The sequence below is a fragment of the Enhydra lutris genome, unplaced genomic scaffold (assembly GCF_002288905.1).
Source record: "Enhydra lutris kenyoni isolate GAN:26980312 unplaced genomic scaffold, ASM228890v2 scaffoldscaffold59, whole genome shotgun sequence".
Classification (NCBI taxonomy): Eukaryota; Metazoa; Chordata; class Mammalia; order Carnivora; family Mustelidae; genus Enhydra; species Enhydra lutris.
The window spans coordinates 5,157,662-5,185,013 of record NW_019154143.1 but is presented as its reverse complement, the minus strand read 5'-3'; the positions used below and the strand labels follow the sequence as shown (position 1 = coordinate 5,185,013).

The following is a 27,352-nucleotide window of genomic DNA, read 5'->3' as shown; positions in this document are numbered from 1 at the left end:
CGAGGCAGAGGACAGAGTGCTAACTCCATCTAAAGGGAAGGCTTCCCAGGGAACAGGCTCTGTACATAAATAATCATTCCAAATAATTTCCCTTAGTTTTAGGATCGCTTTTCATAATGTCATAATTGCTTTGGATAGAGGTTTGTCTATTGGCCTGAAAAGTCAAAACATTTGTTACAAAACTGAACATTCTGAAAATTCTTCTCTAAAAGGGGCTGCTTTGTCTTGTGCCATCTCCTTTTCCCCTGCTCCATGTTTTTGCTGTTGCCTTGAAGAGAATATCCAGGGATCTGTGAAATGCTCTTCAAATAAGTGGTTGAGATAATCTTTATAAATAAGGATCTTTTATTCTAAAACCATTCTATTTGTTAATGTTAAGGTGGTACACTCTGTATTTGATAGCTCTATCCATGAAGAAAACCATCCTGTGTAGAAATCTACCAAAACCAGAAAAAATTACAAAGTGAAGTGTTTTAATACTGACATTGAATCGTAGACATATATTTAAAATCATTTTTAAGTAAATGATTGAAAAGCAGTTTTAAACATACATTTAAATATTAGAAACAAAATCAATTATTTTACCTCCTTGGCCAAATGAGCAAAAATAGCTTTGAGTGCACAACCACAAGCCTGAAATAGAGTCCATTACCCTGAGACTAGGAAAGGACACTTGGTAGTAGGCAGGCGAGTTCTGTAGCCTCACTGATGCAGCAGAAGTTCGATAGGAAAGCTGTTTTCCTTAGGACATCATACTTTGTGATCTATTTGAGACACTTACATTGGTCTTTTAATTCTGACAATTTAATAATGTTCCTTTAGAGATAAGATTCATATTTTGTTTGGAAGACAAATTATGATCAGAGTACTTCAAAAGAGGCCTGTGTAAGGCTCCACCCCAGCGAGAGGGCACGGAAAGAATTCTGCACTCCTCAGCCATCACATTTTCCCCTGGCACAGCAACTTTATTTTTTATTTTTTTTTTAAGTTTTTATTTATTTATTTGACAGAGAGGGAGAAAGCACAAGTAAGTGGGGTGGGGGGCAGGCAGAGGGAGAGGGAGAAGCAGGCTCCCCACTGAGCAAGGAGCCCTTTGTGCGGGACTAGATTCCAGGACCTTGGGATCATGATCTGAGCCAAAAGCAGACTCTTAACGGACTAAGTCACTCAGGCACCACCTCCCGCACCATTTAAAAAAAAAAAATTTAAATACGCTATTATAGGGAATAACATTCAGTACTTCCTCTTCCCTCATGTGGAGCTCCAGTGTCCTCCAACGCTGGTCTCAGCTCAAGCCTATTTTTGTCATTGCCTTTCCCAGGTACTCACTACCTGAACCCTGAAGTATGATGGGCTGCCTCAATGTTGATCTTTCTAGCAAGTTCCTTAATGTAGCATCATCTTAATCACATTCACCTCCCTTTTCTCTCCCTTCTCTCTCACCCTCCACCCCTCATTTTAACATTGTTCCTGGACATGGTAATTTCCAATAAATACTTCTTAAATGGAGAGGAAAAAGAACTATTTTTTAATATATTTCAGTATCTGAATGAATGCATTTGAGGCTTTCGCTCCTTTTCCATGACATCATAAATGTTTCTTTTTAAAATAGATCCTATTCCAATCTATGTTTCATTTTTGTCCCCCAATTTCCTCCAGCCCATTTCTTTTTCCATTTTTACCACCTCATTCATTAACTCAAACTTCTACTACATTTAAGAATAGAGATCCCAAGTAATTTCACCTATGAGAGACTCTTACTTCCCCAGGAAAGCCTTCCCTGCCTCGACCCCCCAGCCCCTGCCATCATATCCTTGCTGTTATTACTCTTAAAGTCCTGCATTCTCTTTCCTCACAATGGCTTTCCATCTGTTTCCTTTTATGTACGGTTATTTCAATAATACTGCTTCCCCAACAAAGCCGTCGGCTCGTCTAGGGTCTGAGAACATGTGATTTTGCTATCATTTCTACTTCCTATCACACACAGGAGGAATCTCGATGCCCAGGGTAGGGCAAGTGCATACAGGAAATAAAAAGTGTCTGATACCGATGAATGTTGAAACAGTTTACATGGATATCCCGTGACTTTCTCAGTAGATACAAACACAAATCAGTTTTTTCTCTTTGTGCAAAAGTCACTGGAGGAGGAAATCTACAAATGGAAGGAATGTAATTACAAGGAGTTTGAAGATACTACCTTCTTAGAAATTAAAATGACAGTGGGGGCGCCTGGGTGGCTTAGTGGGTTAAGCCTCTGCCTTTGGCTCAGGTCATGATCCCAGGGTCCTGGGATCAAGCCCTGCATCGGGCTCTCTGCTCAGCGGGGAACCTGCTTCCCTTCCTCTCTCTGCCTGCCTCTCTGCCTACTTGTGATCTCTGTCTGTCAAATAAATAAATAAAAACTTTAAAAAAAATAAATAAAATGACAGTGAATGAGACTGGAATGAGGTCTGTGGTATTATTATGCTTTGCTGTTTCTTCCTTATGCTATCTTAGAGAAAGAAAGGTAGGAAAAGAGGAGGTTTGGAATAAAAGAAGAATTAAAGAAATTCTGATGTCAGATTACTATGCTGAAGCTTAGAGAAATGGCAACTACAGGGCTTTTTGCAAGAAAGGGTTTTGATATTTAATGAGAGTCAAGGTGAGATATATATATTTATATTATTTATATATATTTAAATATACATTTGTGTATATTTATATATACTATATATTTATATACTTATATTTATGTATTTATTATTTATATATATAAATATTTGATATCCCGGCTGTTTTTCTTTTGTTGTTACTATGGAAAATTTCAAAAATATGCAAAAAAGTATAGAGTACAGTATAATAAACAACCGGGTACTGTATGCCTTAGCATAAATGACGATCAACTCAAGGCTAATCTTGTTTTATCAAGATGAACTTTGTAAAAAAAGCATTGAAAAAAACCCTGAAATTCTACCTTATAGTAATCAGGGAGGGTTATTTTAATTGTACTGAAGACAACTATCTTCTGCCTCTTTTGCTCCTCAAATATTACCTCTGAATGTTTTGTCTTTCTGTGATTTTTATAAACTTTATTATCTGAAATTTGAGTTTTTCAGTTGCATATTCTAATATGCTCAAACATTTAAAACAATATATACTTTAGCCCTAAAAAACCCTTTCTGTCGGGGCTGGGTGGCTCAGTGGGTTAAAGCCTCTGCCTTCAGCTCAGGTCATGATCTCCCGGTCCTGGAATCGAGCCCTGCATCAGGCTCTCTGCTCAGCGGAGAGCCTGCTTTTTCTCTCTCTCTCTGCCTGCCTCTCTGCCTACATGTGATCTCTGTCAAATAAATAAATAAAATCTTAAAAAAAAAAAACAACCAAAACCCTTTCTGTCCTTAGACTATGTATATTTTTCAGTACAGGATATATTAAAATAAATTAAACATATTGGTTCTAGCTAAGGTGATTTAAATTTGATTAAAATTCATTAATGGGTTATTATAGATAATGACTGTCACTTGAGGATAATCAATCTTTACAAAATACTTACCGATATTAGCATAATGTTTTTTTTCTTCTGCATTAGTAGATAGCTCATACATGTCTCCATAAGCACGAGCTAACCGCCATATAAACTCTATTTCATCTCTAAACTGAAAAGATAGAACTGTATATTAGATTAACTCAATAACTTGACAAGACTATAAATGTTTTCCCCTGCAACTTTTAAAAAAGTAGGCAGGTGAACTGACATTTATGGATGACTGAATCCATTCATGTACATACAACATTTTCAATTCAAATATTCATGGCTACAAAATGTGATTTAATATGGTGTTGCATTTGGATCTTAAAACTAAGGAAGGTTATGCAGACACTAGCTCTACACCAACATGGAAGAGAGAAGGGACAGGGGCCAGACTTGGTGAGTTTTCCCTCTTTTTATTTTCCTTTCTAAGTTATCTACCTTCAATATAATGCCTCAGAGAGCATTACAAATCACATATACTCAAAAGAGCAGTCACATTTTTAACCTCAATTACCTACAAATACAATCACAATCTTTGTGTTTGGAGTTGCTAAGTCCTCAGACGAAGGATTTAAGACTTAAATTGCTCACAGAAAAGATGTCCTCCCTCCCTCCTCTCCTCCCTTCCTCCTTTCCTTCCTTCCTTCTTTCCTTGTTTCTTTCTTTCTCTTTGGTGGTAGTAGTGGGAGGTATGGGCTTTTTCAAGTCAGCCCAACGTTAAATGTTGAAAAATGTCCATTAGTAGAAACATGCTGAAACTGATGGTTGTTACACTAATAACTCTTAAGACAGAAAACTTAAAATTGTAGCTTTCCTGCCCCAACAGAAGCAGTAGGTCATATTCTTTATGTTATAAAGTACATATCAAATATGGCAAATTAATAAGAATCAAATAAAAATAGGTGTGTATAATCTGATCTCCGGTTCTCATTTTCATGATCTCAGAGCCTCATAAACTCTTATAATTTACTTTTTAAAAGTTTCAGTTAGATTATAGAAAAATTTTGCATCAACCATTTAGGTAACACAATTGTTACAGTCATAACAGGAATGGGACTGCAGGTAAAATTAAAAATCAAAATTATACAAACGTTATTGTCTCGTATCTCTTACCTTTTCTTTGTGATCACAAAGTAGTTCGAAACTCTCCAACTTGCTACATTCATTCATACGTAAATTATCAGCCTTCTGAAGAAGGACATCTAAATTTAACTCCTCTATGTGTGTGTTAAATGCCTTAGTGACTGGAAAATTCTGTTCTTCTGTGTCAGTATTAGCTGTAATATACCTAAAATTCAGAAATAATAAATAATGATCAAATCTCTTGGAAGTTATATTATAATAGCCAGAGTGATTCTTTTAAAATACAAGCCAGTATGCTATGAATACAAGAACAGATGAGTGACTGATGAAATCAAAGAGGCATGAAGCAGATCGGCACACATATGGAGCTGTGGTGTGTGATGGAGTTCGGCTGTCAGATCACTGGGAAAGGAAGGGAAGGGCCAGGAAAAAAAATGGCTATGCCTATGGAAAACAATGAAACTGAATCTCTACAATATAATATTATAAAATTAACTCAGGATGATAAAAGGAATTAAGTGTTAAAAATAATTTTCTAAACTCTAAGTAGAAATTAATAGGTGAATATCTCTCAGTCTTAGAAGCAAAAGATTTTCTTTTTTCTTTTCCTTTTTTTTTTTAAGATTTTATTTATTTATTTGTCAGAGAGAGAGAGCACACAAGCAGGGGGAACAGAAGGCAGAGGGAGGAAAAGGATCCTTGCTGAGCAAGGAGCCCAATATGGGACTCAGACCCAGGACTCTGGGATCATGACCTGAGCCGAAGGCAGAAGTTTAACCGAATGTGTCACCCAGGTGTCCCAGAGCAAAAAATGTTCTTAACCAAGATATGAAAGAATTAGCTATAAATGATTAATTATGAGTGACTAATCAGCTTAGTTATATTAAAATGAAAAAAACTGCTGCTAATCAAAAGACAATTTCAAAAATATAAGAACATAAATTAAAAACCAGGAATAGATGTTTTGCAACATATCCATGTGGAGAACATTGATATCAAGAACACATAAATGCTTTTCTAAAATTAGATAATAAAAGATGCAGTGCAGTCAATAGAAATATGCTTGATAGATATAGACTTTCCCAAATGAGAAAATACATATAGTCAATAAACATAAGAAATGATGTTCAATGTTCACTAGGAAACAGAGAAATACAAATAAAGACCACAGGGAGATATTATGTAAAAAGTCTGATAATATCAAATGCTGGGCATGAAGTCAATCCAGAGGATCTGATGTGAATGCAAACTGGTGAAACCAGCTGGGAAAGCACTCTGGAGTTATCTTGTAATTGTGAATTTTTCACATGCCCTAGGACCCAGTAATCTGGTCCCCTGCATATGTGCAAAAAAAGATATGTATAATAGAGAGAGCAGTACTTTCAAACACCAGGAAACAACCTAAATGCCCATCAAAGAGTGAATGAATATTATACAACAGTCAAAATGAAAGAAATACAGTGATGAGCAAAATATGAAGGGATCTTGACAAACTTATTATTAAGTGGAAAAATAAGCTCTTAAAACTATATACAACACAATCCCCTTTCCATAAAAACAATCAAAATTAAATGTGTATCTTAAGGAACATACACACACCTGCAATGAAATGATATTATTAAAAAAGAAGGAATGAACAATATAGATTAGACATTCAGGGTAATTGTTACCTTCAGATAAGGGAAGGCAGGGGAGCCAAATGGTTTGATGAAGATTATTGTCTAGGTCTTATCCTTGGTTTTAGGAGGTAGTTTCATGGATGCTTTTACATTATTCACAATAACTAACTAACTGACTAAAAGTGACACATGCATGGACCAGTCCTTAGAGTTTGCAAGAGCTATTCTATGTACCTGAGATATAAGAAAATGATAACCAAAAGGAAGTAACTATTTTAATATCGGACATAATGTTCTTTAGAGCAAAAAGCATTAAAGAGGGACACCAATGCTAAATGGTTCAATTTATGATAAAGAAAGAGCAGTTTGAGACGTCTATGCATTTAAAAACTCAAGTCTCAGATACACGGAAAACATAAATTAACATCTACAAAGAGAAATTGAATCCACTATGAGAACAGGAGATTTTTAACATAACAGTCTAAGTAATTGATAAAGTATAAGAAAAGGTAAGGATACAATTTAGGTGCCAAAATTAATAAGCTCAAATCCAACTAACATATATAAAACTACACATTGAGCCCCAGGAAAACAATGTCATATGGAATATCTATGAAAACAGCCACATACACAAGGCCACGAAGCAAGCCACAAATGGTAACAAACAATCTGTTGTGTAGACCATATTCTCTGTTCACAATGCAACTAAGTTAGAAATCAACACTAAAGAGTAGGTGAGAAAACCTCCAAATTTAAAAATAATTGAAACATTTCCATCTACATGCCCACTACACCGGCTAAAATGAAAAGACAAAAAACACCAAGAGTTGGTGAGGATGTGGAGCCAATGGAGCTCTTAAACATAGCTGATGGGAGCAAATCAGAACCACCACTTTGGAAATAATGTTTGGCAATATATCCTAAAGCTGGTATACACATACTCCATGGACACAGTCATTTCGCTCCTAGGTATATACCCAAAAGAAATGTGTACATATGTTTATCCAATCATAATAGTCCATAACTGGAAAGTACCAAATGCCTATGAGGAATAGGGAGCTTACATATTGTGGTATATTAACGCAATGGATGAGTATTTAGCAGTGAGGATAAATGGTCTTCAACCACGCACAACGATATGCATGAGTATCCCAAGCTAATATCAACTGAGAGAAGCTAGACACAAATGGGCATATGGTGTATTATTTCATTTAGATAAAGTAAAAACATAATTTTAACTGATGTATGCATTTGGAAATCAAGATGGGTTATCCTGTTGGTGCCAGGGAGTGACTGGATGAGAGCATGTTGGGAATATCTGAGGTACTAAAAATATTCTGTCTCTAAATCTGGGTGCTGACTTTACCATTGTATTCAGCTTGAAAAATCCGTCTGGGTATTTGTTATTTGTATGTTTTTCCACATGTACTCCGTATTTCATAAAGTTTAAAAAGAATTTTAAAAAGATACATCTCATACATGAGAGAATATAAGAAAAGAAAGAAAAGCAGAAGTCATTATAAACAGCATCAGGAATGAAACATTGTTACTATAGACACAGCATAGATTTAAATAACAGACTATTAGGGCGCCTGGGTGGTTTAGTGGGTTGAGCCTCTGCCTTCGGCTCAGGTCATGATCCCAGGGTCCTGGGATCGAGCCCCACATCAGGCTCTCTGCTCAGTGAGGAGCCTGCTTCCTCCTCTCTCTCTCTGCCTGCCTCTCTGCCTACTTGTGATCTCTCTGTCAAATAAATAAATAAAACCTTAAAAATAAATAAATAAATAAATAAACAACAGACTACCATGAGCAATTTTAGGCTTAAACTTGGAATGAAAGACAACCACCTAGAAAAATATAACTGGCTAAAACTGCTCAAGAGAAAATCAACCAGTTAGTCCAGAAAATGAAATAAAAAGTTTCCAGATTGGAAAGAAAGAAGTAAAATTATCTCTAATCACAGATGACATCATCTTGTTCATATAAATCCTAATAAATCCATAAAAAGCTATTAGAATAAACAAGTTCAAGATTGCAAAATACAAGATCAACTTATAAAAGTCAATCGTATTTCTATACAACTAGCAATGAACAATCCAAAAACAAAAATGAGGAAAACAATTTCACTTACAATATTATTAAAAAAAAAAATTCTGGGGCACCTGGGTGTCTCAGTCAGCTCGGTGTCAGACTCATGATTTTGGCTCAGGTCATGATCTCATGGGTGGTGAGATCAAGCCCCTGGGTTATGGTCTACACTCAAAAGGGAGTCTACTTGAGATACTCTCTCTCTCTGCCACTGCCCACTCATGCGCGTCCCCCACTTCTCTCTCAAATAAGTAAATAAATAAATACTTTTAAAAAAAGAATAAAATTCTTAGGATTGAATTTAACAAAATATGTGCAAGACTTATATACTGTAAACTATCAAACATTGCTGAAATTAAATAATAGGATCTAAGTACATGAAAAGAAGTTTTGTGCTCATGAATCAGATTTAGTTGTGATGGCAGGATTCCCCCAAATTTATCTACAGATTCAAAGTAATTTCTATTAAAACTCAGCTGACAACATTTTTCCCCCAGAAATTGACAAGCTGATCCTAAATTTCACGTGGAAATGCAAGGGACCCAATATAGTCAAAATAATGTTGTAAAAGAGGAACAAAGAGAATTCATGCTTCCAGATTTCAAATTTTACTATAAAGCCACAGTAGTAAAGATGGTACTGGCATAAGGAAGATAGACATATGGTATAGGGATTACGGACCTATTAAGAATTCAGAGTCCAGAAACAAACCCTTATGTTTATGGTCAATTTGTTTTAACAAGAATACCAAGACAACTAATTGGATGATACAATTTTATTTTCAACAAATGGTACAGGGACAAATAGATACCCACATGCAGAAGAAATAAGTTGGAACTTCGCTCACACCATATATAAACATTAACTCAAAATGGATCAAAAACCTAAATGTAAGAGCTAAAATTATAAAACTCTTAGAAGAAAACACAGGAGTAAATATTAGAAAGAAAAAGTAGATAAAATAGATTTTATAAGATTTTAAACTTTTGTGCTTAAAGGAAATTTTCTTCATCAAGAAAAAGAAAAGAAAATTTAAAAATGGAAGAAAGTACTTACAAATGAAATATACTGACGTATATCTAACAAGTATGCTGACAAATATACTGATGTATATCTAATGAGTACACAAATAGATTTACAACTCAGTAATAAAAAGACAAATAATTCAATTTAAAAATGGAAAAAGGACTTAATAGATATTTCAACAAAAGATGATAACAAAATGGCCAAAGAACACATGAAGAGATGGCTCCATATCATTAGTCATTAGTGAAATACAAATCAAAACCACAATAATTAATTCATTCACACCTTCTAGGATGGCTAAAATAAAATAGACAATAACAATGTTGACAAAGATGTGGAAAAACTGGGACCCCCCCCCTACATTGCTGATGGGATTGTAAAATGGTGCATCAAGTTTGGAAAACAATACAATAGTTCCTCAAAATGTTTAACAGCAAATTACAAATTTGACTCAGCAAATTACAAAATGACTCAGCAATTACACTTCTAAGTACACATCTGAGAGAACTGAAAGACCATGTCCACACAAAAACCTGTGTAGGAATGTACACAGAAACTTATTGCATAATAGCCAAAGAATGAAAACAACCCAAATACCCTTCATCTGCTGAATGGATAAACAAAATGAGTGAACAATGGAATATTATTTGGTAATACAAAGGAATGAAGTACTAATGGGTGATACAACATGAATGGACCTTGAACACATCATCTAAGGGAAAGGCCACATACTGTAAGATTCCACTTCATGAAATGTACAGGATAAGCAAAGCCATTTTAACAGAAAGTGAGAATAATGGTTGATAGGGCCTGGAGATGCAGAGAATTAGAGAATGAGTGGATATAGGGTACATGGCCTTTTTTTGAATGATGAAAGTTTGGTAATTAGATAGTGGTGATGGCTATACAACTAAGTGTGAATAAACTAATCCCCACCAAATTGTACACTTTAAAGGGGTGAATTTTACAGCATATGAAGAATATCTCAATAAAGATTTTATTTTTATAAGAAAGAAGAAAAAAATGTCACTATTCCTATAGCTATCAAATAAATTAATCCAGAATCTGTATATCTATTTCAACACACACATACACACACACACAGAAAGAGAGAGACAGAGACGGGGATTGGGAGAGAAAAGAAGTTTCTCTCATGGGGAATTCCACCAAATATCCAAAGAATTAGATTAACTCAAATTCTTCTAAGAAATTCTAATACAGGGAACACCCCTCAGCTCATTTTCTGAAGCTGGTAAAACTGACACTGAAATCAAACAAGGATAGTATAAGAAATGAACATTATAGATGAACTTCACACATAAATATAGATGCAAAATATCAATCAAAGACATCAAAAATATCAAAAAAACTGTAACAAACATGAAAGAATGCATCATAACCAAACTGGATTTCTCCCAGGAATTACAAGCACAGTTTAACATTAGAATGTTTCTTTTTAGTACAACAGAAAGAATGAGAAAAACTAGATGATCATTTCAGTGATTACCAATTTTTTCCTCAATAAATTCATATTCATTTTAGGATAAGGAAATAGCAGACCCATGAACAAGGAGTAGAAGAGGACTTCTGAACACAAGTCTATATGCCAAAACTATAATATACATTTCACACTTAATGATGAAACATTAAAAGCATTCTCCTTAAAGTAAGAAATAGAAAAGGATGTTCAATATTGTTGCTTCTATTCAACAATGTACTGCAGGTCCTGTTAGCACAATATTAAAAGAAAACAAATAAAAATTATAAGAATTGGGAAAGAAGGGCGCCTGGGTGGCTCAGTGGGTTAAGCCGCTGCCTTCAGCTCAGGTCATGATCTCAGGGTCCTGGGATCAAGGCCCACATCGGGCTCTCTGCTCAGCAGGGATCCTGCTTCCCCCTCTCTCTGCCTGCCTCTCTGCCTACTTGTGATCTCCCTCTCTCTGTCAAATAAATAAATAAAATTAAAAAAAAAGAATTGGGAAAGAAGAAATAGAACTATTTTTAATTGAAATTAATGCAGTAGAATAAAAATGCTAGCAGAATTTACAGATAAGTAAACAAAGCTATTCAACATTTACGATCAATTTTTGAAAATGAATCATGCCCTTATATATATAAAACAAGTTAGAGAATGTAATTTCTTTTTCTTTTTTTTTTAAGGTTTTATTTATTTGTCAGAGAGAGAGAGAGAGAGAGAGAGCACACAAGGGACAGCAGGCAGAGGGAGAAGCAGGCTCCCTGTCAAGCATGGAGACTGACATGGGGCTCAATCCCAGGACCTTGGAATCATGACCTGAGCCAAAGGCAGATGCTTAACTGACTGAGCCACCCAGGCACTCCTAGAGAATGTAATTTCATAAAATGTAACATTTAAAGGAAAAAATACACAGCACCTAGGAAAAAAATTCACATTTTTTTAACTTTTCTATAGAAAATGAAAAAATATTATTTGAGGAAATTAAAGACTATCTAAAAAATGGGCAAAGATATTATATCCATGGAAAGAAGAACTTAACATTAAACCAAAAAGATGCTTCATGTAAATAATAACATTGGCTATACTAACCTCAAACAACGTGACTTTAAGTCAAAACTTACAAGGGTCAAAGAAGGACATTATATAATTATAAAAGACTCAATTCACCAGAAGTATGTAATAATAATAAACATATGTGCATTAAACATTAGTGGTTCTAAATATTTGAAGCAAACACTGATAGAACTGAAAGTAGAAACAGATAGTAACATAATAATAGTAGGAGACTTCAATATTTCACTTTTAATAATGGATAGAATAACCAGATAGAAGATCAATAAGCAAACAGAGGAATTGAATATCGTTAGAGACCAATTTGACCTAACATATATAGAATACTCCACTCAACAACAGAGGAATACATATTCTTCTCAAGTGAACATTGGGCATTCCCCAGCATACATCATATATTACACCACAAGACAAGTCTTCATGAATTTTAAAAGATTAAAATCACACAAAGCATCTTTCCTGATTGCAATGAAAGTGTAAATCAAAGGCAGAAGGAAAACTAGAAAATCATAAATATGTGCAAATAAATAACACACTTAAACAACAAATGAGTCAAAGAATAGATCACAAGGGAAATTAGAAAATATCTTGAATCAAAAGAAGGCAAAACATAGCATACCAAAATGTACATAGTGTAGTGAAAGCAGTGGTAAGGGGAAATTTATAGTTATAAATGCTTTTATTAAAAAGGTATCAAATCGGGCACCTGGGTGGCTCAGTGGGTTAAGCCGCTGCCTTCGGCTCAGGTCATGATCTCAGGGTCCTGGGATCGAGTCCCACATTGGGCTCTCTGCTCAGCAGGGAGCCTGCTTCCCTCTCTCTCTGCCTGCCTCTCTGTCTACTTGTGATCTCTGTCTGTCAAATAAATAAATAAAATCTTTAACAAAAAAATAAATAAATAAAAAATAAAAAGGTATCAAATCGACAACCTAAATCTATAGCTTAAGAAACTAGAAAAAGAAGAGCAAACTAAACCCAAAGCTAGCAAAAGAAAGGAAATAAAAAGATTAAAGTAGAAATGAACATATACAGAACTTAAAAAAAAAAAAAAGAAAATCAATGAAACCAAGAGTTGGTTCTTCAAAAAGATCAACAACACTGACAAAACTTTAGCTGGACTAAGAAAAAAGGACAGAAAATCAAATAAAAATACAGAAATGAAAGAGGAATATCACTATCAATTTTACAGAAATAAAAAGGGTTATAAGAGAATATAATGAAGGATAGCATGCCTACAAATTGGATAACTTAGATGAAACAAATTCCTAGAAACATAGAACCTACCAAGACTAAATTAGGAAGAAACAGAAAATCTGAACAGATCTAACAAGTAAAGAGACTGAATTAGTAATCAATAAATTCTTATCAAAAGAAAGCCCAGGACCACATGCCTTCACTGGTGAATTCTACCAAACATTTAAGGAATTAACTAGTATTCTTCAAATTCCCCCAAAAAAAATTGAAAAGAAAGGAACATTTCCTAACTCATTCCATTAAGCCATTACTACCCTGATCCTAAAGCTGTACAAATACACTATAAGAAAATTAGACTAATATCTTTGATGAATACTGATGCAAAAACCCCAAATAAGATTTGAAAGCAATTATACACCATGACCAAGTGGAAATGCAAGGATGGTTTAACATATGAAAAATCAATGTGATATACCACATTAGCAGAATTAAGGGGGGAAAAACATATGACCATCTCAACTGGTGCAGAAAAAAGCAGAGCACTTGACAATATTCAACACACTTTCATGATGAAAATGAGTAAAAAACTGGGGTGCCTTCATGACTCAGTAGGTTGAGCATCTGACTCTTGGTCTCAGCTTGGGTCTTGATCTCAGGGTTGTGTGTTCAAGCCCCATCTTGGGCTCCATGCTGGGTGCGGAGCCTACTTAAAAAAAAAAAAGTGTGTAACAAACTAGCAATAGAAGGAAACTACCTCAAAATAATATAGGCCATATATGAGAAACCCAAAGATAACATCATACTCAATGGTGAAAGACTAAAAGCTTTTCCTCTCACATCAGGGACAAGACAAGAGTGCCTCCTTTTGCCACTACTATTCAGTACAGTACTAGGAGTCCTAGCCAGAGCAATTAGGCAAGAAAAAGAAATAAAAGATACCTAAATCAGAAAGGAAGAAATAAAATAATCTCTTAGCAAATAACATGATCTTAAATGTAGAAAATCCTAAATATTTCATACACACACACACACACACACAAACTGTAAGAATTATAAACAAATTCAGCAGTTTCAGAATATAAGCCAACTTGCAAAAATCAGATGTGTTTCTACACATTAACAAGAAGCAATCTAAAAAGCAACTAAAAACGACTATAATAGCTTCAAAAAGAATAAAGTACTTAGTAGTAAACTTTAAAAAGGAGATGAAAGATTTATATACTTAAAACTATGAAACATTGCTTAAAAAAAGTTAAAGACAAAATCAGAAACCCCATGCCATAGATTTAAAGACAAAATTGGAAACCCCATGCCATAGATTTGGAGACTAATATTGTTAAGATGTCAGTACTACCCAAAATAATTGATAGAGTCAGTGCAATCCCCCTGAAAATCCCAACAATGTTTTTTGTAAAAATAGAAAAATCCATCCTAAAATTCACGTGGAATCACAAAGAACCCTGAATAGCCAAAACAACCTTGAAAAAGAATAAGGGTGGAGGTCTCACACTTCCTGATTTTAAAACTTACTACAAAGCTCAGTAATCAAAATAATGTGGACTGACACAAAGTCATGTATAATATCAGTGCATTAGAATAGAAAGCCCAGAAATAAACTCTCACATATATAGTCAAATGATTTTTGACAGGGGTCCTAAGACCAATCAATGGAGAAAGGGTAGTCTCTTCAACAAATGGTGTTGGGAAAACTGGGTATTTATATGCAAAAGAATGACATTGGGCTCTGTGCAAAAAATTAAAAATTAACTAAAAAATGGATCATTTACTATTTGGGGATGTCAACAAAAGCACTGGTTACAGAAGCAAAATAGATGGACACCAAAATTAAAATAGATAAATTAGACATCAAAATGAAAATGAAATTTTGGCCATCAAAGGACATAATCAACAGAGTGAAAGGCAGCCCACACAATGGGAGAGAAGATTTGTAATCATATATCTGATAAAGGGTTAATAACCAGGATATATAAAGAACTCCTACAACTCAACAACAAAAAGCAAACAACCCAATTAAAAAATGGGTGAAGGACTTGAAAAGACATTTTCCCAAAGAAGATATACAAAAGGCCAATGAGCACATGAAAAAATGTGCAGTACCATTCAATATGAGGGACATGCAAACCACAATGGGATACCACCATGTACCAATTAGAATGGTTACTGTCAAAAAACAGAGAAATGTTGGTGTTGATATGAGGAAACTGTAATCCTTATGAACTCTTGGAGGAACATAAAATGGTGCAGCTGCTATGGAAAAAATTAGGCAGTACCTCGAAAAAATTAGGCAGTACCTCAAAAAAATTAAAAATGGAATTGCCATATGATCCAGTAATTCTACTTCTGGATAGACAATCAAAAAGAATTGAAAGCAGGGTCTTGAAGAGATATTTGTACACCCATGTTCATAGCATTATTCACAATGGCTAAAAGTAGAAGCAACAAAAGTGTCCATCAACAGATGAATAAATAAGTAAAATGTGATCTATACATACAAAGTAACACTGTTCAACCTTAAAAAAGAAAATCTGACACGTTATAAAATACATGAACCTTGAGAACATTATGCTGAGTGAAACAGCCATCACAAGAAGACAAATACCACATAATTCCACTTCTTTAAGGTGCCTAGAGGAATCAAATTCATACAGACAGAAAGTAGAAAAGTGGTTGCCAGAGGCTGGGGGGATGAGCAGGGGGGAGTGATTCTAATGGGTCCAGAATTCAGTTGAGAAGATGAAAAAAACTCTGGAGAAAAATGGTGATAATGGTTGCAAAACAATATGAATGTCTTTAATGCCATTAAACTTAAAAATGGTTAAGACAGTAAATTTTACCACAATTTAAAAAAATGAAGTAGAAAAAATTTTTTTACAAGAAATGCTAAAACTTGGAGAAAAACATGAAAGTAAAAGTAATATCTTGGCCCAATGATGCAGGTTTAGGGGGTATTTTATCATGATAAATAATTGAACACAATGCCAATTTCTTTCCTCTACAAAGAGTAACTATATTCTAACTTAAGTATTTTTAATTGTCTATATGCATTTTTTTATTCAATAGTTATTCTGATAAATATATCTATAGACCTTAATATAGTGGGAAAAAACTGAAAGATATTTACTCAAAAATAAAGTTTTGGGAGGCACTTTTTAAAATAAAATTTTTATTTAAAAAATCTTTAAAGTAAAAATTTTGGAAAAAATCTGAAAAATATTCATTTTGAAAAATTGAGACTAAAGTATGAATTTATTACCTCTGATCTCACAGTCCTCTGAAGTCTCAGACATAAACACACAAATGTGTATTAAAATTTAGTTAAGGGTGCCTGGGTGGCTCAGTGGGTTAAGCTGCTTTCTTTGGCTCAGGTCATGATCTCAGGGTCCTGGGATCAAGTCCCGCATTGGGCTCTCTGCTCGGCAGGGAGCCTGCTTCCCTCTCTCTCTCTCTGCCTGCCTCTCTGTCTACTTGTGATCTCTCTCTGTCAAATAAATAAAATCTTTAAAAAAAAATTTAGTTAAAATACCTGGTTTCAGTATATTCAATAATTTCCATTATCATATTTTTTACTTATAACTTGATCCTTGTATTAGTAAAAATATCATCTGTCTCTGGGCTATCTGGCATGAGAAATGTGTCTAGCAATGTTGATACAAATGAAAATTTGTGAATTGCTGAATATAGCTCTATAGATGACATAGGTAGAATACTGTCTGTAATAATTAAAATAGGATAAAAGATGATGTTAAAACTCTCAGAGAATGTCACACATCTAGAAGACATATACCAATGCTTGAGGTTATTTTCAGATCACAGAAATATTACAATAATCATTCAGAAATCTGAGACTGGTCAACCTGTTAGCAGTCAATCTGTTAAAAGCCTTAAACAGATTAATAACCTTTGACTTCTAAATTTCAATAAAGTCATAAGCTATTTTTCCAAAGACATACAGCAATTAAAATTAAATTTAGACTGCAAGGTGGAGGTCTTTTTTTTCTGAAAAGGCAGTGAAGCTTGGTGAGATAGACTTTTAGGAGAGCTGAGCCATGATTTCTATAGAATGTGCCTGGTGGAAAACTTTCTGATTTAAGCTACTCTTCTAAGAGAGGGGAAAGTCTGTGGCAACGTTATTTTAGGAATTGCAATAGTTGAAGATCTGTCTTCATCATGACATGCAATAGCCATGTTTTTATCTTCAAAGGAATCTAAAGCCATGTCCTTCTGAGGTGGGATAAAGTGAGTAGCTTTTTTTTTACAAAGTGAAGAAAATCCAACATTATAGAAAACAGGGGAAGTTACTCTTTGAGAGGGATGATGCTGAACCACAGGTGGAGAATGATCTGTATGGTGATTCTGAGAACAGGATGAAGGGAAACTTTCCTTGATTGGCCTCTTTCTTCAATATCGGTGGCAGTTTCGTTTTGTTGATAGGTGTAGGAAATAATACCTGGAAGGGAAGCTAAGGTTGATGTCCTATGTTGACAAGTGTTTCCACCAACAGTGTGTAGATGGGCTGAAGGATTAGCTCTTGTTCCCAAACTCATAAAATGTGTAAGGTTAAATTTGGGAGAACAAGAGCTTAGATATTTTTCCGCACCAGAAATACTTGAGTTTTTAGAAACTCTTTCAATTTCATCTGTATTAAAGATGCTTTGACCACTTGATTGAAGATCAAAAAAACTAGCATTCTCATAACAGGAAATTATACTGAGTTTAGGGGCAGAGAAAAAACTTTGGAATCTAAGGCCAAGATGGTCTGAGGAAGATTTTAAATCACGGAAGGTTCTTTTTTCTTGAGAATCAAAGTTAGCTCTACTGTGTTGATGGTCTGGGAAAATATTGCTTTTCTGAAGTTTAGCAAGTAAAGAATGTCTTCTTCCACAGAAAGACGAGTGAGTAGAAGATAAATATTTACTTCCTCTACGTGAATTGACATTACATATTGCAGACAGACGAGTTCTTTTAGGATTAAGAGATCGATGAGTTAAAGAAGAAGCTTCATGCCGCAGGGGGTCTGAAGTAACTTGATCTGCAGGATAATTCGGTCTCAAGTTCTGGTCCTGTTTGCTGCGGTGAGAAAAGTGTCAAATGAGGGAAAAAAAACAAAAACAAAAAACAAGGAGCAGAGGTGGAAACCTGCCAAGCCTTCTGAAGAGTGGTATCTACTTTATCGATATGGAAACAATAGGGAATGAGAGAATTATGGCGGCTGAATTGAGGGTCACACAGATGTATCCCCCTCCCCAAAAATGCCCTAGTCTAAGATTATCTCTACTTGCACAATACCTGCCCAATCTGTTAAACCTTGGGAAGATAAGTTGAAAGAATCAGGGAAACAGGCAGAAAGACCAGGGGAAACATACCACAAGGCACGAGAACGAAAATATCCCCTGAAGGAAAGGAGAGAGTTTCCTCTTTTAAAAATAGTAAATCATAGTACAGTTTGAGATTCTTGAACTACCACATTTAAAGGAGTTAAGTAGAATAAATGTATGCCCTTTTGACTAATACATTTTAAAATAGTAACCATGGAAGAAGCAGGACGTCTCTGGAGAGAATACTTCAGATAAAACACCCAGAGTCCTCATATTCAGTTATTGTGGGAAACTAAAGGAAGCGTTAAAGCTGGGTTCATGAATATGTCCGTCTTCTTTAGCACATGAACGCATATGGAACAATGGGGGTTTTTCTTTTCTTTTTAAAGGCTTACCTTAAGTATTTTCCCATATTGAATTTAATCCAAAGTAAATCTCTCCCTTCCTTCCTAAGCCATCATCCTTAAGCCATAAAAATGCCCTGTGTAGGTGGAACAGGTCAGAAGACTGAACACTTAACCTGTGTGTGGAATTAACATGGTGATAACACAGAATGTGATGACAGCAGACTCTAGAATCTCATGACATCAGGTTCAGATAAAACTGTTCTGTGGCTTGCCTTTCTGAAAAGCTGCAATCCATGTGATGGGGGAATGCGTATTCTAACTTCATCATGTTCAAGGAGTCAGCCAATAAATCAAGAGACGAGAAAACAGGATAAGGCAGTAACGTATATAATATCTGCACCATCTTTTGCTTGGGACTGTCTCTCTCACTAGCCTCCCTACACACCCCTGGCTTACTAATTCATTCTACTTTCACATGAACACTCTTCATCCCAGGTTTTTATCCCCTCCAGTAATATAGAAAATTACCATTACAGATTTTGGTCCAAAGATATATGGAAGGAAAAAAAAAAACCCTAAAACCTGAATAGCCAACATCATTGCCCCCCGCCCCCCGAATGAAATAAGCTATCTCTATGCGGGCAGTAAAGCACGCCATCTGATAGTGTGGGCCAGACACAGAGATTAGAGATCTGCTGTGTTATTGTTTCTAACTCCTTGAAACAACTTATACCCATTTAAAGACAAGGATAACAGAGTCCTCAGAAAAGAAATACTGTCCTTTCCTTTTCCAAACCAACTTGGAGCCCCATCCATGTAACAGGTATGTGTGTCAAGCCAGTGATGACATAAAACAGTGCCTTGAATGTAAACTTTTCAACGTCTCAATATTCTGAACACGTTCTTCCACATTCTGATTTTTCTTCTCTTCCTAACAATCTTCTTTGGTAAACCTTTTTTTTTTTTTTTAAGATTTTATTTATTTGCCAGGGAGAGAGAGGTACACACAAGCGGGCAGAGGCAGCGAGAGAAGCAGGCTCCCTGCCGAGCAAGGAGCTCCATGTGGGACTCGATCCCAGGACCCTGGGATCAAGACCTGAGCCGAAGGCAGCAGCTTAACCAACTGAGCCACCCAGGCATCCCGGTCTTTGGTAAACCTTTCAACAAACTACTTTTCAAAGGCCCAACGCTCTCTCATTTTCATCATCTAATTGTCGGTTTGGTGATCTGATTTTACCCTACACATAAGCTAATAATCGGTTAATGTCTCACACACAGTTCTTGGGTCAGAAGAAGAGGACTTTAATACACACAGCAAATCCAGCGGTATGATCACTGGCATATTTGTGCTGGTTCTCCCAGACCCCAGGTCCCCCACAAGGGCAACGTAGAGGGCCTGGAGACCCCCGCATTTGCACTGACTCGTGTTACAAAGAAAGGAACGCTGAGCTTAGGGAACCTACTACACTGACCCCAAGCAGTAAGCAAATCTGCTAAATGTGCTGTTGGTCCTGGAGGGGAACATCACCTCATTCCTCAGGGTTTCTCCCCACAGTCCCAACACATGCCCTGGACAAAGAGTGGTTGGTCATGCAGACCGTATATCCTTCCCAAACATTAACTCAAAATGGAACACAGACCTAAATATAAAATGCAAAACTATAAAACTCTGAGTAGACAACACAGGAGAAAACCTAGATAAATTTGGGTCTGGCGATGACTTTTTAGATAGAACACCAAAGGCATGTTCCTCCACTTCGGCCCACTCCTCGGTATTAGTTCCAAAAGGCTCTGCACTCTACCTCTTCGCTCTTCCCATGCAACACATTCTGCCTGAGCAATGCCATTCATTCTTACAGCATTCAGCATCATACACATATTGGCAGGATGGCTGGAACAGGAATGACTTTCCCTGAAGGAATGCTTCTCTCAGACCTTCAGCTGCTTCCTTTCACAGGCTACTGGCGGGTGAACGCTCATGCCGGCAGGGGCTTCCATCTTTTGCCCAGTCCTGCCTAGGAGGGTCTAGAAGGCAAGGGGACTTGGCCCTTACTGCTCTGTTCTTGGCCTTTGGGGCTCTGGTTAAAGTTAGAACACAGTATCTCTCTTTAACATTCTGTTACCTTGTTTTAAAAAGATCTGTATTTGACTTGGAAGACTCTGTTTTGTTTTCTAATGTACCTGGGGAACCTACATGGTGCTGGGCACAGAGTGGGCATTCCCAGAGAATCAATAAAGAGGACATCAACCTTCCTTTATTATCCCATTTTTAAAAGAAATTCATAGATGAGAAGACCGAAATATAAATAAACTATGATGAGATGCCCAATCTTAATAGTGTTTGGGGAAATGCAAACTGAAATCATGATTAGTTACCACTTCGTCTCCACCAAGTTGCCTAAAATTAAAAAGTCTAACTGTAAGAATTTGTATGGGAAAATAAGAATTCTCATATATTGGCACACTCTGAGGAATAGGTTAGTAATACAGCATAACACTCTATTTGGTCTACAACTCAGCAACCACTTCTAAATATATACTTTGAAATTATTCCACCAGTGCCTAAGGAAATATGAAGGTATTCAATAAAGCATTGTTTGGAAGAACCAAAAAATGGTAACCTAAACAAACATCCATCCACAGGGAAATAAGTTAAGGCATATTCATACAACGGGATGCAGCATAGCAACTGAAAAGAATGAAATAAATTTATTTACATCAATCTGGAAAAATCTTAAAGAAACATTTGATGCAAAAGTGAGTTACAAAATGTTATATAATGCCACTTATGTACATCTTGAGAACCAAACACCTTTTATTCATTGTTGATGTAACCATGCACATGTAGGAGCAACATTCAAACTTTCAAAGAAAGAATCTGCACCAACTTTAAGACAATGGTTACCTCCAAGAGAAAGGACTACAAAAAGGATTTCATTTATGTGGCAATACTTTATTTAAAAAAAAAATCCTAATCAAAAAACAATTTTTTGTGTGTGCAAATGTGCTCTTCTACATTCTTTCAACATGAAAGAATACAGAAGCACCACATCATGAATATGTGAAATTGTCTCTCTCTCAAGGCCTTGAGAAGTTGAAGTCCAACAGTAAAACTGTCTTGGCAGAAGTAAATAATAGTAAGAATAAAAAATGTAAATGAACAAAAGGCAAAGACTATATATTTTGGCTCACAAAATGAAAATTCAAAGATTTTTAAAAAGATTCATGTATCTATTTATTCGAGAGAAAGCATGAGTAGTGAGCAGGGGGAAGGGCAGAAGGAGAGGGAGAGACAGAATCCCAAGCAGCCTCTCACTGAGCATAAAGCCCAAGGCAGGGCTTGACCTCACAACCCATAGATCATGAGCTGAGCTGAAATCATGAGTTGGATGCTTAACTGACTGAGCCATGGGTACCCCGAAAATTTAAATAGTTTTAAATAAAATCTCAAAAGCCTTTTCTGTCTGTGGTCTTGCTGGCATCACCATCCTTTATTATTTGTAGAGTAATATCTAAGATACTATGTATTGTGGCTTGTATTATGGCTTGGTGTTCTTTTGGGGGTAGATTTGTAGGGTTTTTCTTTTCAAATAATTGTGTATCTGTTGATACCATCTGAAGCTATCATATGAACTTAATACTAAAAGGAAAATACTTACATCAAGAAAAAAAGAAGGCCTGTAGGGTTACTATACAACCATGATTTACTGAACAGAAATGTTTCATTTTGAAACACATCTAATATTTACTTTTTTACTTTTTATTTTTTTAAAGATTTTTAAAAATTTATTTTAGAGAGAGAGACACAGCGAGAGAGGAAACACAAGCAGGGGAAATGGGAGAGGGAGAAGCAGGCTTCCTACCAAGCGGGGAGCCTGATGTGGGGCTCAATCCCAGGACCCTGGGATCAAAACCCGAGCCGAAAGCAGACACATAATAGCTGAGTTACACAGGCACCCTTCCTTTCTTTCTTTTAGAAAAGATTTTATTTATTCATTTGAGAGAACGAGCAAGCACGAGCCAGGGAGAGGGGCAGAGGGAGAGGGAGAACCATGGGGCTCCATCCAAGGACCCCAGGATCATGACCTGAGCTGAAGGCAGATGCTTAACCAACTGAGCCACCCAGGTGCTCTGAAACACATATATTCTTTGTAAAGTTCACTTAAAATGAAGAACTGTGAGTTTATTAGAGGTATTACTTTAATCTAAACTGGAACAAGATGGAACTTTTGAAAGAAAGGTTTCTAAAGCTTTACATAACATTGTGATTTAAAGAACTTTTTAAACCCATGGTTCGATATAACCTTTACAGATAAAAGTTGACAGAAAAAGGAGCAGTGAGCGGCTTGAAAAAGAAAATGAGCTAAAAAGTTTTCAGAAATAAGGAAGGACTTCTGTTTAAGCAGAAAACACTACTGTGAACTCGTGACCTTGAAAATAGTTAAAACTATTTTTCTTTACTCAGACCCTAAATGGGCCCAAGCAAGCTCTGGTCTCACCCTGCCCACAAACAGGGCACATCTGCACGCCCGGCTGCTGCTGTCTAGTACAATGTGTCCCTGAAAGGAACCAACACTGCCAAGGCAGTGGCTGACTCCAAGTCTTGGAGCAGGGACAAAAGCAAAATCAGTAGAAACATAATATTACCAAGAAGCACAGATGCTTTCCAAGATGTTCACGCTAGTGCTAAGAAGGAAAAGGAAGAAACTTGACAGGCCCTCTGATGGCCACATTATGAGAATTCGAGCCTCTGGGACGATCGCCTCCACAGTGAAGTAGATGAAATCAGCTAAGTCCTACAAAGGCATAACTCCCTATGCCTGTAATGATACTGTGTATGAGGACAGGCATGCAGGAGATACTGTGTGCAGAAAACGGTTTCTACTGATATACCCATTCAAGTTTTTGATACCACCTAAGGACATAACTAAGGTTTTTCTCTCTTCTTGTGTAGAAAGAACAGCGTCAGCAAATTGTGACTGGCACCCTTTTTACTAAAAGATGTCAAAAGCTCCAGGAACCTTTGGCAAAAGATAAACTTTACATATGGAACATGCGATTATCATTTGATGTTTAATTTTGCTGTCAAGGATACTGCTGTATCAAGGATACATCTCAACTTAAATATGTTAATGGGGCTAGGATGGTATCTTACCATGACCAGTCATTTCTGTCCCGTGGGAGGTTTATCAGGACAGGCAGTCTTAAATTTACACAAATCCACTTTATAGAGACCTTGTTTTTAAAATACATTATTTAAAAAGTTTGTCTCTACGTTTTTATTTAGAAAGGTATTAAATTTTTCTGTATCTTATTCCTCTCTCAAAAAAATCCATGTTGTTTCTTGTTTTATTTTACTGAAGTACAGCTAAGTAGGAAAAAGTATCTCTCTACTTTATTAAGTATATAATCTATAATTATATACTAGTCCAAGTCATTAGGGCTGCCTTTCCTCTACTCTAGTATTCTGTTGCTAACAAAGGCCCCCGGGATCGAGCAAGAAGAAGGAATGTCTTACCTGACATCAGTCTTAAAGTTTTTATTAGCCATCTGTGGCTGTCATTCATAAATTTCACAAATCCTTCTTGAATTCACATAATTTATGCCTACACTATTACTTGAAGTTAATTAAGTCCCACGATTCCCTTGTTTTCATTTGTCTAAACTTATCTTTTTAAAAATTTAATTAGCCAACATTTGGTACATCATTAGTTTCAGATGTAGTGACTCAATAATTCATCAGTTGCATATAACACCCAGGACTCATCACACAATGTGCCCTCCTTAATGCCCATCACCCAGTTACCCCATCCCTCCTCCATCCGCCTCCCCTCGGTTTGTTTCCTATAGTTAAGAGTTTCTCATGGTTTATCTCCCTCTCTGATGACTTGCCCTTCAGCTTTCCCTCCCTTCCTCTAAGATCCTCTGAGCTGTTATTTATATTCCACATATGAGTGAAACCATGTAATTGTCTTTTTCTGATCATCCCAAACTTATCTTAAACTTAGGAGAGGCTGCCTCTCTTCCTAGAATCTTAGAAGTTCTTGAACAAGCCTGTGCTCAATCTAACCTAGGTCTTTTTAGATGAAGGGTTACTCAGCCTTTTGGCCTCCACTCCTTTACTAGGACTGCCGTCTCTCCTCCCAGTCGATCCTCTCTGGCCAGTCCTTAGTTCCACCATGCCCTTTCGAAGATGTGCTTGCCACATCAATGTCCAATGCTGTGTTGGGATCTTTGTCCTCACTAGAGTACAAAACTGCTGTTCTTTATACCCTTAATAATTAACAGCGCCTTTTCAGAGTTACGGTTCTGGAATATTTAGAACTATTGTCAATTCCTTTCAATCACTCCACTGCCAATTTTAAAATCAGTTTACAACTTGTTGTTGTTCAGGAACACAAATGTTTAAAACCTTCCTGTTCTCTAGATCAATCATTTGTGGCTCTTCCCTATCTGATTTTTCATAGAGTTCATATATAAAAATGCTAAGTAATTCCAGTCCTAGCATGATGTCAAAGACCTGATCAACCGTTTACATTTCTTTACCTATGAAATCACACTTTTACCCCGACCCACTGTTTCCTCTCTTCTCTCTCCTCCCTTCTCCCAATTCCATGGTGATGTAGCAGAACACTCATTCATTCATGAAACAGTTATCAGCATCTACTCTATGCTAGGTACAAAAACAAGATGTTAAGAATATAACAAAATAGGGGCGCCTGGGTGGCTCAGTTGGTTAAGCATCTGCCTTCGGCTCCGGTCATGATCCCAGGGTTCTGGGATCATGCCCCACGTGAGGCTCCCTGCTCAGATGGGAGTCTGCTTCTCCCTCTCTCTCTTGGCTTGCTGTTCCTCCTCCTTATGCCCACCTCTCCTTGTCAAATAAATAAAATCTTTTTAAAAATAAAGAATATAATAAAATAAACATAGTGTCCCTACCCTAAAGAACCTCTAGTGATTCTTTATTTACTTGCCTATTTTACTCCTCAAAAATACTAGCTGGGGACAGTTTTTTGTTTTTTGTTTTTAATCATAAATCATTTGTTTTTATTCTAAAAGAGTGTTTTTTATGTTCTTGGTTTTAGAATTCAAAGGTTTACCACTGTGGATGGTGAGGATGAAACTGAATTACTTGTACCTTCTCAAATCTTTTTTAGGTCTGCACTAGTCCCCTGGTTATTTAAATTAATTACAATTAAATAAGATTAAGAATTCAGTTTCTCAGTTGCACTAACTGCAATGCAGGTGCTTGATGGCTAAGACGGTTAATCACTACCATATTGGCAGCATAGACTTAGACCATTTCCGTCATCACAGAAAGTTCTAGCTGAGAGCACTCCTTGGACAGTTCTTACATAAGGGGTCACACATGGCCACATATAAAAACAGGTTACACATTCTGGCAAACAATTAATGACTTTTTCATTACTCATGATGGCACTTGGTGCTAGTAAGTCACTTACATTCTTTTTGTCAGTACAGTCTAAATTATCTTAAATACAGACTACTATTGAATATAGTTTTAATTATGATGTAAGCCAAATAATCATTTCTTTTTTAATCTTATTACTAGCAGAATACATAACTGGAAATGCATAATGAAAATACCTAAATATAAGAGCAATAATGAAATAAATAATCAATTCAACATGGGAAACATCATGGAGAAACTTACCCTCCTTCACTTTCTGCTTCCTCTGAACTATTACTTGTTCCAGAACTTTGAACGGTGGCAAGCCTTCTTTTTCTAGCTCTGTGCTGAGGACTTATCTTATGAACAGTTATCCGCCCTCCAAGTTCACCTTGTATATATTCCTCCAGCTTTGGAATGGTTTCTTTAAGAACCCTGATTTCCTCTTTGAGTTCTTCCATATTTACCAGTAATTCATTTAACTTCTCCAATATCTGAAGCTGCCTTCTTTGAAAGATTGCTGCTGTTTCTTGGCCATTATACATTTCATCTTGAAAAGTCATGGAATCAAACTTATTACCCAGAGAAAGAAATTTAGGTAAATTCAGTGTTGTCCTTGATTTACGAACCTTGTGGTACCACAAAAGAAGCAAGCTGATTCCAGTAGTTCCCACCATGATGCCAACTATCAGTTCTTTGTTTGTGGAATGAGGCATTTCTTGGGTTTTGTTTCTAAAATTGAAAGCATAAATGTAAATAAATGTTGTTTCTGTCTTTGCCCAAGACAAAAATATTAAAGCTTTCTCAATCAACAAAAGTCAAGTCCCCGTCACAGACACACAGACACACACACAGACACACACACATGAAAAATCATAAACTAAAATACACTCTAAGTATAATATATTTATTTCTAAAATGTATGTGGCCCAATAGAAATATTTACTTTAAAGATATCACTGAAGTCCAGTGTAAAGTTTCAATTTTAACTCAGAATTTGTATTCTACATGACTGATCTGAAACTTATTCTTTATCATATATTTTGAAAGAATATGATAGTGGTAAAAGCATCATTATACATTTCTGGAAAAAAAAAGCTATTTAAGAATTCAAATTGTGCTTAACTCTTTTTGAAACTTTTATCTGTATAAAATTGGTATGCTGATTTCTGAGTCTTATCCAATCTTTAAG

At 36.0% G+C, this 27,352-nt stretch overlaps 1 protein-coding gene across 2 annotated transcripts in view; it reads right to left on the bottom strand.

Annotated features, from left to right (window-relative positions):
- Positions 1-26,882, bottom strand: part of LOC111158454 (regulator of microtubule dynamics 2) — a 55,289-nt gene extending 28,407 nt beyond the window's left edge. For both annotated transcript variants that reach the window (XM_022520473.1, XM_022520474.1), the window contains exons 1-3: positions 26,425-26,882; positions 4,622-4,796; positions 3,530-3,632 (exon numbers count right to left, since the gene is read on the bottom strand). In XM_022520473.1, coding sequence (XP_022376181.1) covers positions 3,530-3,632; positions 4,622-4,796; positions 26,425-26,876 — 730 coding nt within the window. In that variant the 5' untranslated portion in view covers positions 26,877-26,882. The remainder of the gene's footprint in view (positions 1-3,529; positions 3,633-4,621; positions 4,797-26,424) is intronic.
- Positions 26,883-27,352: the final 470 nt, after the last annotated feature.